This window comes from Lissotriton vulgaris, chromosome 5 (genome assembly GCF_964263255.1).
Source record: "Lissotriton vulgaris chromosome 5, aLisVul1.2, whole genome shotgun sequence".
NCBI classification, from domain to species: Eukaryota; Metazoa; Chordata; class Amphibia; order Caudata; family Salamandridae; genus Lissotriton; species Lissotriton vulgaris.
Genome location: NC_141693.1, coordinates 1,797,905,632 through 1,797,923,232, shown reverse-complemented (window position 1 = coordinate 1,797,923,232; position 17,601 = coordinate 1,797,905,632). Strand labels below are relative to the sequence as shown.

The window sequence follows — 17,601 nt, the reverse complement described above, 5'->3', positions numbered from 1 at the left end:
TAATGTACATACAACTTTGTACACGTATGTTGGGCTCTATTCAAAGCGGTTGGGTACTCACCTCTCCGAGCACAACAATCATTTTAACCCCTGGAGTGTCCTGATAGCGCAGAACGTGGTCCATGAACGTTGACCCAGGATACCTATCACAGGGAAATCAGAAGTATTATACTAAAGACAGGCAAAATAAACAAACAGAAAAATAAAAACTATTAATTAATTAAATTCTGTGTACAGATCATTGCAGACTTCAATCTCTATGTTTGTCCCAGAAGTGAGCACAATACATATCCGTAACCTTCCTGCAAACTTTTTTGTATTACTTATCGCTGAAGCCATGTCTGACTGATTTTTTATTTTGTACATCAATAGGCAATATAGAAAGAAGAAAGTCCACCACACTGTAAAGATAGCAGAAGCTATTTCTTTTCATAGGTGGCAGCAGCTTTACCCTTCATCCAATATCCTTAATACCAACATGTCAGATCTCAGAGTCCTGGCGGTATGTGTCTGTATGTATATATGTATGTATGTATGTATGTACGTACGTACGTACGTACGTACGTACGTACGTGTCATGTTGCAAGAGTTACTTATCTTTGATAACGATATAGCTGGTAGAGACACATTCTAGCCGCATATTCCTTAACCCAGGCATCAGACTAGATCCCGAAAATCATTTTCCCCAGCAATTCCTCTGCAGGCTGGGAGGTGGCGCCGCTCGGCTCCGTCCTGACTTCGTACACGGAAGTGATGTCAATGGAGTCATATAAGCCCCTCCCGGCGTGCTGATGTCAGTTTCTACAGGAAACTTTACGGCGCAATAACGCGGAGCCATGACAAAAACTGTGATAGCAGAGGAACAGTGTATGGTAAAAGAGCAAATCATTTATAATGAGAGACCAAAGTAAGTTGAAAAAGCACCCAGAACCAGGAAGAACTGGAGGGAACTCACAGAGCCCGTGCTGCAAGCAAGGGCCTAACAAAGTGCCAAGCTGCACCTCATGTCGTGGGGCTAACAGCTGCGGCACAAAAGATACAACAGATTATCTCCACAGGAGGGAAGGTAAAAGTACTACAATATTGAAGGAACATGTTGCCAGACAAGTGATGAGAAGTGTACCACCACCAGAAGTGCACTGCACACACCCTCCTTAGGGACTGCAGTAACAAAGAGAACCCAACCCAACCGACTGCCATAGAAAGAAGGAGTTAGTGATTTGTAACTAGTATACAGGTAACTTAATTAACCTGAGTGAAATTAATTTGTTAACAATTGAATAAACAGGTATAAATTTAGGACTAACTAAACAAAACGAGACATGACAAATGAAACAATACAGTTTGAAACAAAGACTATTGAGCATGTGTATAGGCAAAAATAGATTTTATCAAAATTCAGTCATCAAGGGAAAATACAATACAGAAAAATATGTACAACAGGAATACAGGATGAAAATCAGAGATAAATCAAAATCACTGTAAAGCCTGTAGAACACCTATCCAAAAGGATGTAGACAATTTTCTTTGGATAAGGTTGGGAGTCGACGTTTCATTCCCTTGATGACTGAATTTTGATAAAATCTATTTTTGCGTATACACATGCTCAATAGTCTTTGTTTCAAACTGTATTGTTTCATTTGTCATGTCTCGTTTTGTTTAGTTAGTCCTAAATTTATACCTGTTTATTCAATTGTTAACAAATTAATTTCACTCAGGTTAATTAAGTTACCTGTATACTAGTTACAAATCACTAACTCACTTTCATCAAACAAACTCCTTTGGAGGCTACATTACCCATTCTGATCACGTTTTACCCAAGCCTCCAAAGGTTTATTGGGTTGCTCACTTATATTTCCTATAGAAAGAAGGAGGCACAGGCGGGGGCAGTGGGAGGGAAGTAAAAACAAAATAACTCTAAGTGTGAAGTACACAGGTGAATCAACATGAGAAGGCAGTGAAAAATATAGACCTAAGCCAACTAAAAAAAAACGTGGACAGAGTGAAGAGCCAAATGGCTTGAAAGCCAAAGAAAACCTCCGGCACCAACAGAAGGTACGAGAACGTGCCATTAACACTAGGATAGAGAAGAGGCCGAAAGCCCCCAAGCAGAACAACTCACCCTCCCCCAGAGTGAGGTGCGAGAGCACACCTTGGAAGACCAAGGCCATCAGAAAGAGGAGGGCTAGGTGAAAAGACACCATATGAAAAGGTCTTCACAGAGTGGGGAGGATGGGCGGGCGTTAAGGAATCTGGACCTAGACTGTCTCTACCAGATATATCGTTACTGAAGGTAAGTAACTCTTCTATCTGATAGAGACATCTAGCCGCAGATTCCTTAACTTAGAATAGATACCAAAGCCATACCCCATAGGGGGAGGGTCTGCAAAACAACCACCAAGTTCCAGGAGAACATATTCGTCAACTGCTGACTAAACTGTGGAAGCCGCAATGCCAGGACAATGGGCATCAGACCCATGACCCACCTTAAGGAGTATGAACAAGGGATGGTAGAGACACCAAATCCGAAGAGGGACGGTGTGAGGACCTCTCTCGCCCACACAGACGAAAGGAAAATGCTACTTACCAGTATGCATCTGTTCTTAGCATGTAGAGCTGCAGAATCTTACATTTAGCAATAGATCGCCACCTGGTGTTGGGCTCGGATGATTGCAGGTTGTTGTTGTCTTCTTGGAAGAAGTCTTTTGTAGTCACGAGATAGGCGACTCCTCCCTTGGACAATACTGCACATGGTCATCGACGCCATCTTCAGATTGTTTTTCGCCATGATGGGAAATGGAGTTAGTAGAAGTAAAGAGAAAAAAAGGATGTCCATGCGTGTGTATCTAAGTAAGATGAGTACTGGAACGGATACAAGTCCCGGGGAGGCGGGAGGGCATGTAGGATTCTGCAGCTTTACATGCCAAGAACAGATGCATACTGGTAAGTATCATTTTTCATTCGAGGCATATGAGCTGCAGATCCTACATTTAGCAACGATTGTGCAGCATTGTCTCCCCTAGCGGTGGTCGCTTGTATCCGTTGCAGCATACTGAAAGTGTTTTAAGGACAGCTTGGCCTACTGCAGCTTGCTGCTTGGCTTGCACATTAACACAATAGTGTTTAGTGAAGGTGTGTATTGCAGACCATGTTGCTGCCTTGCATATGTCCTCTAATGGTATGTTTCCTAAGAAAGCCATAGAGGCTCCTAGTTTGCGAGTGGAGTGTGCTCTAGGAGGAACTGTTAGTGTACGTTTAGCCTTGTGATAGCATATTTGAATACACTTAACAATCCATCTAGCAATACCTCCTTTAGAGATAGGATTGCCTTTGCGTGGGGGAGAAAAGGATACAAATAGTTGTTTTGTTTTTCTGAATGATTTAGTCCTGTCTGTGTAATATAGTAGAGCTCTTCTAACATCTAGGGTGTGCAAAGCTCTTTCTGCAACAGAGTCCGGTTTTTGAAAAAACACTGGTAACTCTACTGATTGGTTTAGGAGAAAAAAAAGGAGTAATCACTTTTGGTAGGAATTTTGGATTGGGTCTAAGAACCACTTTGTTAGGATGTATTTGCTAAAATAGTTCTTCTGTTGTGAATGCTTGGATTTCACTAACTCTTCTGAGAGAGGTAATGGCAACAAGGAAAGCAGTTTTCCATGTTAGAAATTGTAGTTCACATTTATATAACGGTTCAAAAGGGGGTCCCATGAGTCTTGTAAGGACCACATTTAGGTTACCTACTGGAGCAGGTGGTAACCTGGGTGGGATTATTCTTTTTAATCCTTCCATAAATGCTTTTATTGCAGGTACTCTAAATAGAGATAGATGTTGTCTATTTTGTAAGTACGCTGCAATAGCTGCTAGATGCAGGCGTATGGAAGAGTAAGCCAAATTGGACCTTTGTAAATGTAGAAGGTAGCAAATGATATTTTGGATGGTAACGTCCAAAGGATCAATGTGATTGTTGTTACAGTATATTGCAAATCGTTTCCACTTAGCAGCATAGCATGCTCTGGTAGTGGGTCTTCTAGCTTCTTTAATTATCTTCATACAGTCTGGAGGTAGGTTTAAGTAACCAAACTCTAGGACTTCAGGAGCCAGATCGCCAAATTCAGTTGGCTTGGTTCTGGGTGTCTTATTTCTCCATTGTTCTGTGTTAACAGGGATGGCGTGAGCTGTAATTTCTGATGTGGAACCATTGAGAGATCTAGTAGCGTGGTGAACCATGGTTGACGTGCCGATGTAGGGGCCACTAGTATCGGTTTGAGGTACTGTTGTCTGAGCTTGCGTACCACTAGTGGAAAGAGTGGGAGAGGCTGAAAAGCGTACGCAAATCTGCCTGATCAATTCATCCATATTGCATTCCCCTCCGACCGTGGGTGTGGAAACCTGGCGGCGAAGGTTGGGCATTTTGAGTTCCTTGTGGATGCCCCCACATTTGAAAGAATGGTTGAAGTACTTGTGGGTGCAACTCCCATTCGTGAATCTGTTGTGATTGACGACTTAACAGATCTGCTATCTGGTTGTGGATCCCTGGAATGTGTTCTACTGTCAGATGTATGTTTTGAGGGATGGCCCATCTCCAAATGCTCTGTGCAAGTTGGGACAGTTGCAGAGAGTGTTTCCCCCCCGTTTTTGTATGTAATCCATGGCTGTCATATTGTCCGTTCGGACTAGGACAGCTTTGTTTTGGATTTGTACTTGAAAAGTTTTGAGTGCTAGGAAAATTGCTAGCAGCTCTAAGTGGTTGATGTGGAACTGTTTCTGTTGATTGTTCCACTGACCCTGTGTGGTATAATGCAGGAGATGGGCTCCCCATTCTGTGAGGGATGCGTCTGTCGTGAGCACTTCTTGTGGAACAGGTTCTAGGAACGGCCGTCCCTTTGTCAAATGTTTGGTGTTCCACCATTGCAGAGAGCGATATGTACGGCTGTCCACCAACACCAGGTCTGTGAGCTGACCTTGAGCCTGATTCCACGGTTATGCTAGGCATTCCTGTAGTGGACGCATTTGCAGTCTTGCGTGGGGAACTATAAAGATGCAAGATGCCATCATCCCTATTAGTTTCATGAACACTCTGGCTTGTAGAGAGTGCAGGCATTGAAAAAGGGAGGCTAAGTTCTGAATACTTTGAATCCTGGCTTGACTGGGATAGGCTTGAGCTACTGATGTGTTTATAGTAGCTCCTAGATATTGATGAACGTGCGAAGGCTCTAGGTGCGACTTGGTGTAGTTTATCGTAAACCCTAAGTTGTGCAGTGTTTGAATTGTTTGCTTTGTGTGTTGTGCACACTGGTTGTACGATCTTGCTTTTATGAGCCGGTCGTCCAGGTAGGGGAAGACATGTATTTGTTGTCTTCTGAGATGTGCTGCCACTACTGTAAAGCACTTTGTAAACACTTGTGGTACTGTTGTAACCCCGAATGGAAGGACTTTGAACTGATAGTGTTGTCGTTGTATGACAAACCGTAAATACTTCCTGTGCGCAGGATGTATTGGAATGTGAAAATAGGCGTCCTTTAGGTCTAGTGTGGACAGAAAATCTCCCTGTTGTAGTAATGGGAGTACCTGTTGTAAAGTGATCATGTGAAAATGATCTGATTGAATGTAGTGATTGAGTGGCCTGAGGTCGAGAATTGGTCTTAAGGTCCCGTCCTTCTTTGGAATTAGGAAGTACAGGGAGTAGACTCCTGTTCCTTGTTCTTCTAATGGAACTATCTGAATAGCATCCTTTTGTAGGAGTGCTAGAACTTCCTGTTGAAGCAGAGTTATGTGTTCTGCAGACATTGGATGCTGTCTGGGTGGTATGTTTGGCGGGGTTGCTGTGAGTTCTAGGCAGTAGCCATGTTGGATAATTTGTCTTACCCACCTGTCTGTTGTGATGGAGTTCCAGACAGGTAGGAACTTGAAAGTCTGCCCCCCACAGGAGTGGAATGCTGTAGGGGAGGCAGAGGGAATTCATTGTTTAGGAGCAGTTGTTGTTACTACCTCTACCTCTTCCTTTGTTGTTATTGCCTCTATATCCTCCTCTAAAAAATCCTCTATTAGAGGAGGTCTGCGTGTGTGTTTTAAAAGATGATGTTGTGTCTGCGCCGGTCTGCTTGGAGCCTCCTCTATAAGAGGAGCGGCGAAAGGAACCTCTAGCTTGGGTGTACTGTAACGCCCCCATAGACTTAGCGGTATCTGTGTCTTTCTTCATCTTTTCTAATGTATTATCTACCTCCGGCCCGAACAATTGGTTCTGATTAAAGGGCTGGTTTAGAATGGTAGTTTGTACCTCTGGTTTAAAACCGGAGATGCGTAACCATGCGTGACGCCTGAGAATTACACTAGTGTTCACTTCTCTGGATGCTGTGTCAGCTACATCTAGTGCACATTTAATTGAGGCATTTGAAATTAATTTGCCTTCTTGTAAAAGTTCTGCTGCTAGATCTTTGTGTTGATCTGGTAGGTGTTCCATTAACTTTTCTAGTTGATCATAATGAGCCCAGTTGTAGCGTGAGAGCAAAGCCTGTGTGTTTGCTATGCGCCATATGTTTGTTGCTTGTGCAGCAATTCGCTTCCCTGACGCATCAATGATTTTGGACTCTGTCAGGCGGGGGTGTGTCCCCAGAAGTTTGAGAATTGGCCCTTTTGCGCGCAATAGACACTACCAAGGAGTCTAGTGGCAGATGACCCTTAATGTATACTGGATCAGCTGGTGCAGGTCTATACTTTTTCTCTATTCTAGGATTTAACACCCTACACCTCACTGGATCTTTAAAAATCTCTGGAGCATGTTTTATGACTCCTTTAATCATTGGTAATATTTGGGTAGACCTTTGTGACTGTTCGAAAGTGTCTAACAAGAAATCCTCCTCAACGTCATCAGAGTGCATGGGAACCCCATGGTAAAGTGCAGCTCTGTTTAACAAATGGTTAAAACCAATACTGTCCTCTGTAGGGGAAGGTTTTGTTGGATAGTACGGATGATCAGGGATGTCTGGTGCATTATTTGGTGAAAAATGATATGCATCCTCATCATCCTTAGGGTATTCTGCGTTAACATCCTCATCTAAGGGGTATGTATGTGGTTCTGTAACATTATCCCCCCCACCCAAATCATACTCCTCATCAGTGTGGTGTGATGATGCAGGAGAGTGAATAGGAGTAGTTACAGGTTCTACATATGGAGTAACAGGAGAGGAAGAAGGTAAGGGAGAGGAGGGGTGCATTGGAGAAGTTGCAAAGTCCTTTTTTGCAGGGACCACAGGTGTAAGTGGTGTGTCTGCTGGTCTCTTTTTATAAGGGATTGCTTCCACATGTCCATATTTTGGATTAATCTGGACTCTTTTCTATCTAGGATCTGGTTTAAACAGTTCTTCCTCTTCTATAATCTTCTTCGGCGTCTATTTTTTCGGAGCCGATAGAGGTTGTTTAGTACTTTTTGCCTTATGAGGAGTAGTTGAGTCCTTTGGCAATGTTTTCGGTGCCGAATGTTATTTAGCCTTATCTGGGGTCTTCGGTACCGGTATTAGAGGATTCGGCATGGATACAGGTTTTGCTGGGCCTGTGGCGCCGGAAACTGGCTTCCCCTCTTTGTTTTTTGAACCGGAAGGTTTCGGAGTCGAAGCTTTCGGGTTTGGTACAGTTTTTGTCTTTGGCGCCGATGGTACTGGTGCCGAAGTGTCTTTGTCTTTGGGCGCCGAAGTGTTTTTTATGTTCGTGCCGAAGGATGTTTCGGTGCCAACGGAGGAGGTGTAACTGGCACATGGTGTTTCTTCGGTGCCGAGGCACCGGAAGGCGTATTGTCTTTCCTCGGAGCCGGGCCCGAAGGCGGGGCGTTAGAGGGTAAATGACGGTCTCGACTGGGCCCCATGGGCGGAGTGCTGACCGTTGCCTTCTGTTTGGGTAATGTCTGTCGTGCAGGGGCAGATGTACTCACGGGTTGTCGAGATGGGATCGAATCGTCCGAATCCTCTGCCCCCGATATGATCTGTGGATCAGGCGAGTCCTCCTCTGCGCCGAGTGGAGCCTCGTCCTCTGAGATATCTTCGATTGGATATTCGTCCTCGGAGAGGTCTTCTTCGACGATGTCCTCTTCAAAGATGGCCTCCGGTGCTGGTGCTGATCTTCTCATTTCGTGTCGACAGGCCCTCCGATCTCGAATGGTTTTCTTCGATCGGAAGGAAGCACAGGCTGTGCAGGTCGACTCGTCGTGTTCTGGCGAGAGACAGAGGTTGCAAACCTCGTGATGGTCGCTATGAGGGAATTTGGCTCGACATACCGGGCATCTCTTGAATGGAGTTCTTTCCATGAGGCATAGGCCGCACAGCGCCGATGGGCCCAACGGCCCACGTCCACGCACCGGAATGTAGCTGGTGATGTCGTAAGTCTATTCGATGTCGAAAGAAGTTTGTTTAAAGTTTCTCACTTCGAAAGAGTAGAAAAAGTCTTTTTCTAGCCGAAGCGGAAAACTTTCATCCGAACCCAGTGGCGGAAAAAACAATCTGAAGATGGAGTCGATGACCATGCGCAGTATTGTCCAAGGGAGGAGTCACCTATCTCGTGACTACAAAAGACTTCTTCCAAGAAGACAATAACAACCTGCAATCATCCGAGCCCAACACCAGGTGGCGATCTATTGCTAAATGTAGGATCTGCAGCTCATATGCCTCGAACACAAAACTAGAAAGTTCTGTGCCAACATAAGAAACTATGCCGCAAGACCTTCAAGAAGGATCCAAAAATTGGTCCCTATAATTCAAGAGGAACAAAGTTCCAAGGGTCAAAACAACATGACAACAGTAGAGCATACCGCCTGAACCCACACCACAGTGGAAGCCACAAGAAACAGCGGACAGCTGGAAGACTGTCCACCCCAGAACAGGAGCTGAAGTATGAGGCACGTGGGTGTAGGAAAAAAAAAAAAAACATGAATGCGTACTGTCTAGGACATGTGACAAAAGAGACAGGGCCGAGCTCAGAGCCTAGTGCCAACAAAGACAGAGGAAACACCATTGAGCAAAGCTCAGGAGGTAGGCATGCAGCCAAACGAATTAAAAGGCACCATTGTGAGTAGATAACATGCAAGGCTATGAACACGTAAGTAAGCAAGAATGTCTGACACTAAGGCAAAAAGACTTAGCATGAGAGCACCCCAGTGGCGTGTAGCATCCACGATATATCCACCAAGAGACAGGATGTCGACACACATACGTGGAGTGACTAATCCTAAATAGGGGAGTCATGCAAGCGGACCACGGCAACAGTGTGCTGCATAACAATTAAGAATGCAAAACAAATAACAGGTTCCCGAGGGGTAAGAATCCTGGTCTCCTGTGAGACAGCGGAAACCTAGACCACAAGACTGCCCATAAAAGATAGAAAAAAGGCACAGACAGAAGCCTGGGGACAAAAGCCTACACCGCCAAAGACCAACACCGTCTACCAAAATGGACAACGTTGAGAAGAATACACACACAGTAATGCTACCTAAAGAAGCACTTGTGCCAGAATGGGAGTAAGAACTCACACCCAGAAAAACATCAGGGGTGGAGCACAGATCCAGTGGCAGAAAGGCATAGACCAGAGCCACTCCTTGAGAACTAAGAATATTCACAGGACAGGAAGAGACAAACAGGACCCCATGTCCCGCAAGAAGCAAGGAACCGGAGACCGTGCCAGAGTAGACCCCAGGGGTGCATGTCCACCGATAGAAAGGCAAGACGTGCACAGCAAGGTTGTAGGAACACGCCAGGGTGACAAAACCCCTACGGAGGCGGGGATGTACTACGGACCAATCGTAGACAACCAATGGTAATCCTTGGAGAGAAAATAATCCTATGGATCTCACCAGAGGAGACATCCTACAACAGTAGGAAGAGTCCGCTAGTGTCAAAAGATCCTGGGCAAGGAAGAGTAGCAATATGATTGCCAACAAATACCCCACATAGGGTAAGGCACAATAGAAAGAAAGGGACAGCACCATCACAAAACCAAAAATCATCCACGAAGATTAAAACAGAGGAAGATACACAACAGGAGGAACCTGACCGCCGAATCAGCATGGGCATCAAAAAGAGTGACCCCATCAAATGGTACATCTCTAAGCTGCTCCTGAACATGCTCTGGGAAAACGCCAGCACGCAACCACGCATGGCGGCGTATGGCAACCGACCTGGCCATAGTACGACCCACAGAGTCCGTGATGTCCAGGGTAGACCGAATTGAAAGTGCACCATATCATTGCCATCACGGATTAGGCAGACCACATTGGCATGAGAGTTCTCCGGCAAGGAGTGGAGCCGTTCAACAGCGTCCCAAAGGGCAAATTGAGCCCTAGCAAATACACAAAACGTGTTGAGGGACCAGAGTCCTGAGCTGGCAGATGCAAACACATCACAGCCTTATGACTCCAACCAATGAGACTCCCGAGTGGGAGGATGCAACGGAACAGGAGTCACAGAGAGAGCTGCCTGAAGCACAAGTCCTCCAGCCCCAGGATGGAGGGTCAAACAGGTGGCAGCTGGCTGATAGTGACGTGCCACAGCACGATCCACGGGGTCCCCCGAGGAGGGTCGTGCCCACGTCCTGAGAAGGATGTCAAACAATGACTCCACAAAAGGTAACAATGGTTTCATGTTCCCCGCGCCCTGGTGGAGAATATCCAGCAAAGGCTCCGAAGGACTAGAGACAGCCCTGACGAACGTCCCACTAGTCCCCGTGAGGCGGTGAGAGCATATCATCAGTGGGTGATAGAAATGCAAGCTAAACCGGCCACTTAACAGAGCTCAGCAGCAGGATGAGTTGGCTCCACTGGCGCCTGTGCTGAAGAGCAGTGAAAGGACTCAGGGGGTGGTGAACCCACCGGGACCACATCTTCCACCAATAAAGCTGAAGATGGTACCGGCGTCAAGGAGACGTCGAGCAGGCGTCGGAGACCTCTGAAAAGGCCCCGACTGGGGGAGTGGAGCAAGCGTCGGCGACCTCCGAAGAGGCCTCGACCACCCGAGTCTAGCCGGCAACCTCCAAAAAGATCTCGACCCCTCGACTGGAGCCGGTGTCGGCGACCTCTGAAAAGGCCTGAACTCCTCGAGTCCAGCCGACGTCGGCGACCTTTAAAAAGGTCCCGACCATCCGAGTTGAGCCGGTGTCGGCGACCTCTGAAAAGGCCTGAACTCCTCGAGTCCAGCCGACGTCGGCGACCTTCAAAAAGGTCCAGACCGTCCGAGTTGAGCCGGCGTCGGCAACCTCTGAAAAGGCCTTGATCGCTCGGAGTCAGACCGGCGCCTACTCAACATTCCCAGAGGTGGAAACCTGCGGGAGAGAGTACGCCGAAGCGGTGTCGTGCACCGCATCGCAGCCACCTCCAGCGATGCCGCAGGGAGCCATGGAAGGCTGTGCGATAGCTCTGTGGAAGGGCTAAATGTTGTGGGATGCCCCTCCGGGCCAAGTCCCGATGTTGCGGCGACTCTGGTGTCAGAGTCAGGGCACTCGGTTGGAGCCGAGGTTAAACCTGCCAGGGTGTCCCAACCGGAGTCCCTAACCCCCTGTGGGGCCCAGAGGAGCTCCAGGGAGGGGTGGGATGGGTGGGCAAATGATTATGTGAGGTAGGCGAATGATGGAGACGGTCCCGGGACCTGCCCTGAACAAGAACGTCCTCCCGTGAACACTGGCGCCACGTGGACGACTCCGTCGGAGAAGGAGACCTGCGTCGCAAGGGGTCCGTTCAGGACATCCGGGCAGACAGCAGCTTCATGCTGCATTCCCGCAGGGGTTTCGGCCGCAGCTGGCGGCGAGCAGCGCACTCCACGGAGTCATGGTGCTCTCCCAAGCACCACATACAGATGGCGTGAGGGTCCGTCGCTGACATCTGTCGCAAGCAGGACCGGCACGATTTGAACCCCTCAAGGGGCATCAAACACACTGTTCCTGGACGCGACAAGGTGTCGAAAAGGCCTGTATGTAACAAAAACAGGCCAAAGTTATTACTTTCCTGGATCCGCGTTAGGACGCGGAAAAGAAGAAAACTGGGAGGGGCTTATATGGCTGCATTTACGTCACTTCCGTGGACGATGTCAGGCCGGAGCCAAGCGGCGCCACCTCCCGGCGTGCAGATGTATTGATGGGGAAAAAGATTTTCCAGATCCAGTCTGACGCCTGGGGATATTCGAAATTAAGGAATCTGCAGCTAGATGTCTCTATCAGAGTAGTTGCATTATGTCGGTGCATACACCTCTGAACATTGATAGATTTGATTTCCCCACATAAAGCAAATAAGCACTCACCTGTCTCCACCAATGGCAACTCCCTCAAAGACACCATCCGTGGTCCTAGAGATGATATTATTGAGCTCATTAGACATTCCACCGGAGCGAGAGACATACGCCACGCTGCCAGGGCGGTAGAGCTTGGATGCCAGAATGTTGTCCAGCATGCCACCTGTGTTGCCTATTTTGAAGCAGCCGGGTTTGATGCCGCCGACCTACAGAAAAACACGTATTAAAATATGAAACAATATTGTCTGTGAGAAGGTGGGAGCCAGTAGGTCTAGACCTCCAGGAGCTCTTTTTCAGTTAAATTACTTCATTGCTTGTAGGTGTTGTGTGATCTTTATTAAGAGTAAAGAACAGAGAATAACCAGAGCACACCATGGTAGAAGAATTAAACAGGGGTGAAACATTTCATCTGCGTTGAATGACAGGTTAACATGAGGGCGCATTTCCATTCAGACCAAGAGGGCCTCATCTCATTTTGGCAAGGAAGGACCCTATCTTGGGGAAGGGCAGGCTCTACTTCACTGCAGAAAAGGAGGGCTAAATCTCCATTTGGAAGGTGGGGCATCCACTTTCTCTCAAAATGGAGCCTTTGCATGGGAGAAAATTAGGGAAAGCAGCATCACAATTCAGAAAGGGCTGACTCTACATTTAGTAAGAGCATGGTCTCCATTCAGGGGAGGGGTTCGGCCTAGAAGTGGCCAGTCTCCACTTAACAGGGGAGAGAAATCTACTCAGCAAGTGAAGACAAAGTAGGCATTTCGAAGAGGAGTGATAAATTCAGCAGGAGGGTGTGGGGGGGGGGGGGTGAAGTTAGTGCACATGGAAGATTTGGTGGGTTGAGGGATGCTAGGAGGCATTTTCTAATTATAATCTGCGAAGGTATTCCCAGGAAAATAGAAATAATTAGCAATGCCTGTTCCTGACGGTGGGAATACGGGTAGTCTACACAGTATAGTGGTTGTGTCCTATAGTATTGACACAATGAATGACTAAAATACACTTCCTACCGTTGCAGGTCCAATGATTGTAACACCTCGCTCATCGGCAGTCTTAATCAGTCGCCTGGTAATAGCCTCTGGGATGCCTTCAGCGATGATGGCGATGGTATGGATCTGCATGTCATAAAAAAAAAAAGTGGTCAGTTATGTGTAACCTATTACAGCAAGCTCAAATTCAAGGTTCGCTATCTTGGAATCAAAACTGTATAACAAGAATTGGCATAGCCAATATGTCTCACCTTGGAGACCCTATAAGTGTTTACCAATGCAGTACGTTGTCCTGTAGGCGGTGCCACCTGGAACTGACGTATGAGTTACTTACCTTTGGTAACAATGTATCTGGTAGCGACGTGGTCTAGCCGCAGATTCCTTAACTTAGAATATCCCCGGGCATCAGACTGGATCCGAAATTTCTTTTGCAGCAGCACCTCTGCGCGCCGGGGGACGGGGCCACACGACCCCGTCCGGACGTCGTCCACATACGTGATGTCAGCGAGGTCATATAAGTCCCTCCAGGCGCGCTGACACCAGTTTTCTTCTGAGAAACTTTTCCGCAGCACACCGCGGAGCCATCAACAAAAACAGTGAAAGTATGGGAACAGTGGGCGAAGGATGAAAAATCTGTGAAATAAAGAACAAGAATGGTGCAAAACACCATCGTAAAAGACAGTATCAGAGACTGTCTACATACAAGTGAAAAACACGAGTAGAGCAAAGCTGTGAGAAAGAACCCTGCAAAGCAAAATGTAGACCCTTCCCCAAGTACGAGCAACAAGGACAGAGTATCTCAGCAGACAAAAATAATCTGCTATTACCATGTAAAACTGTGCGGTCCATCAAGGACGGAGCACAAAAAGAACAATCCACTACAGGGGAGTATGAAAGACTGGCACTTCCCCTATAGTAATGGAGGTCTGAAACAGTTCTACAGATCCCCAAAGACGACTACTATAAAAGGAGACAAGAGCCCTGAATCAAAAGAAAAAACCTCCCGATGAAGGTGAATCAAAAGATACCATCTTACAGGATAGAAGTCCCTTGGAGGGAGTCTGCCGCATATAGCAATTCTCAAAGGGGCACACAAATGTGAGCACCTGTGGAAGAAGACCAATGGCAACTGAAAAGAGGCAAACGGAGAACACATTTGGCAAGGTCCTTGCAGAACGGAGAGGATGGGAGGGCATTACGGAATCTGCGGCTAGACAACGTCTCTACCAGATACATTGTTACCGTACATCTGATAGAGACATCTAGCCGCAGATTCCATAACTTAGAATAGATACCATACCATTTCTGTTGTTCTGCGACAGAACAGAAAGAGCCCGTAGCACTGAGCCGGCAACAGAGTGACAGACTATGGGAAAAGCTGTGGCGAAACATCCAGACAGCAACTCAAGCAGCTTGTGAAGAGCAAGAGATAACAGGGAATAAGGCATCTCAAGAATGCCAGAATGGTGCAACACCATACCCGTATAAGTATGGGATGTATAACAGCACCAGCCATATCCTAGGACAAAAGAGAGAGAGAGAGCGCCCAGAATGAAGGAGGAAGAAGGACCACTCTCAGGTTAATGGTGCACTATATGGACGCCAACCAAAAGTTGAGGAAAACATGGAGATGTAACCAGAACCTACCAGGCTAGCCCATGGAAGGGAGGCCGGAGAGGCCACATCCAAGAACCGAAGGGCAAGAGGCAGGAACTGAGCCACATGTTAGAATAACAGGCGGGAACAAGAAACACACCAAGTGCACACCGAACAACCCAAGGGGATGACAGGGCGAACAGAAGCAACTTGAAACACACTGGTTCGGCCACAACTGAAACATGCATAAAGCAGACAGCCACCGAGACAATAGGGTGGCATAGCTAAAATGAACACAGAACGGCCCAAGTAAACAGTTTGAATGCCAAGGTGAGAACTAACTCACGAATACAGAGATGCAGGACACCAATCCTGGGACGACCGGCATCAGAGGAGCTGTCCCACAGGCACAGTAGAGATAGATTAGGGTTATATCAAAATTAAAAGGACACCACCGAAGGGAAGGGAGTGGCTGCAGAGGCACTAAAGCGCCAATAGGAGCTGTGAAGAAGAACACGTATAAACGTTGAAAATAACCTTAAAGTTCTAAACCACATCCTTTGACTGTGTGGGAAAATTAACTACCCTACAGAGAGAGATATCGTCCAGCATTTGGACACCAAGAAAGGAGCAGCGTGAAGCTGTAGTACCACCTCAGGGAGTGGGGCGCAAAAAGAACCCTTATAGTTGAAGATGCAGGAAAAAGCAACAAAGTGCACTTAATCACACTGAACAGAGACACTGTTGCATAGAACAATGGCAAGCCCGAGTACAGCACTGAGAGTCTCTTTGAAACACAGACATAGGACCAGATCTCGCAGTAGACAAGAAAGTTGGAGATGTAGAAAAAAGGGTATTCACAGGCATCCCGCAGATATATATATCTCACTCAGTGGCAGGAGGGAGCCGCATTTTAAGCCTGATAATTCCCGTGAAAAGAATGAGGCACATATGCAATGCGACCCATGGTGTAAAGGAGATAGCACCAAAAGTCGGGAAGATAAAGCGAAAGTGGACATATAGAGCCTAAAAAGATCTCCAGGACCACGTGACAGATAGCAGAGCTATACAATAGCATACAAGTACCCCACTTGGAGTATGTCACACTCCTAAACAACAGGGAACACCTTTTAGGGCAACCACAATCAGAGGCCCAAACACAAACGACCTGTGGAACACCGCCACAGTAGGTTTACTGCCAGCATAAAACATATAATGCATCTGAATGATGCTAAATAAGAGGGTAACCACCCAGAACATGTGAAAAGAAGACTTATGGGGGAGGCCGAAAGCCCGCAAGGAGGCGATGAACAGCCGATTCGGCGTGGGCATCTAACAATAGGACCCCATCAAAGGACAGATCAACAAGGCGCTCCCAAATATTCCCAGGGAAGACGCTATCCCGCAACCAAGCATGACGCCGTAAGGTAACTGAACCAGCCATAGCTCGGTCTAAGGAATCAGCAGTATCCAAGGCCGAGCAGATTGTAAATTCAGCAAGGTCACAGCCCTCCCGGGAAAATGAAGGAGGTCAACACGAGCGCCTTCAGAGGTGGCGGAAAGCAGAGACTCTGGACTCCCGGGAGGAAGCATCAACTGAGGCAAGTAAGGGATGGCAGTTTGCATTTAAAAAACCTGCACTTCTGGGTGAACAAATAAGCAAACTGGATCATATGGAGCAGGAAGGTGGCGGTGCAAGACAGAACGAGCCACCGGATCACTGGAAGCCGGCCGAGCCCAGGTGACCAAAAGGGCATCATGAAGAGAAGCTTCAAAGGGCAGTAGCGGCTCCACATTCCCCGACCCGTGGTGGAGGACATCTAGCAGAGGGCCCACAGCCAAGGGGACAGGGGGTTGCATGTTTAGAACACGAGCGGCCAGGAAGACTACTCAAAGAAAAGCCACACATGCCTCAGTAGCCCTCTGAGGAGGGGACAGCACCTCATCTGTAGGTGAGGGCTGTAAGCTAAGTCTTCCACCCCAAGGAGGTTGACCAAGAAACGGAGGGTGCGACCAATGCCCAAATGAAGGAGCTCCTGAGGAGGCAGAGATCCTGCTGGGTCAACAAATTCTAAGGGGAGGGACAGGCAAGTACAGATCGGCGTTGCTGGACGTGAAGGTGATGGCAATCTCTCTCCAGAAGCTTCAGGAGAAGAGTCAACAATCCGGCATCAAGTCGGCGCCAAAGCTACTTCGGTCGGCGCCGACCCTGCCTCGGCCGGCGCCGACTCAGCCGGCGCCGATTCCACGTCCACCACGACAAGCTCTGATTCCGAAGAAGGGGACGGCACCGGAGCCGGGGAGGCAAGCCTACGCACCGCAAGAGCGCCGACTCAGCCTCAAGAAGCTCCAACTCTGTAGTAAAAAGCGGAGTCAGAGCCAGGAAGGCGAGTTCACGGCGCCGGACAGGCGGCCGCCTGCCCGGAAGGCAAAGGTGTGCTCGAAGCAAGGCTCTGAGCACCAGCAACTACTCCAGATGCCACAGGGGAGTATGCGGCGCGGGAGGGGTGCTATGGGTCATAGAGGGGGACACAGCCGGGCCGCACCCTGATTACGCTATATCTCCGTCGTCCCAGGGCGGGCAAGGGCTCATTTGGTGCCAAGGGCGAACCCACCAGCAAGTCCATCGAGGACCTAATTAGTGGCAGAGGCCCCGAGGACGCCCCAAGGAGAGGGCCCAAGGAAGGCCTGCAGGGCCGCGGCATAAGCCTCCATCTCGGTCTGAGTCGCCCCCGGATAAGGCGGATAGGGGAGTGGTG

At 47.9% G+C, this 17,601-nt stretch overlaps 1 protein-coding gene across 2 annotated transcripts in view; it reads right to left on the bottom strand.

Moving 5' to 3' along the window:
• The window catches only part of ACLY (ATP citrate lyase), a 320,315-nt gene that overhangs the window by 90,428 nt on the left and 212,286 nt on the right, over window positions 1–17,601 (bottom strand). For both annotated transcript variants that reach the window (XM_086924155.1, XM_086924154.1), the window contains 3 exons: window positions 13,268–13,372; window positions 12,270–12,466; window positions 62–143 (listed from right to left, as the gene is read on the bottom strand). In XM_086924155.1, the coding sequence (XP_086780281.1) occupies window positions 62–143; window positions 12,270–12,466; window positions 13,268–13,372 (384 nt within the window). The remainder of the gene's footprint in view (window positions 1–61; window positions 144–12,269; window positions 12,467–13,267; window positions 13,373–17,601) is intronic.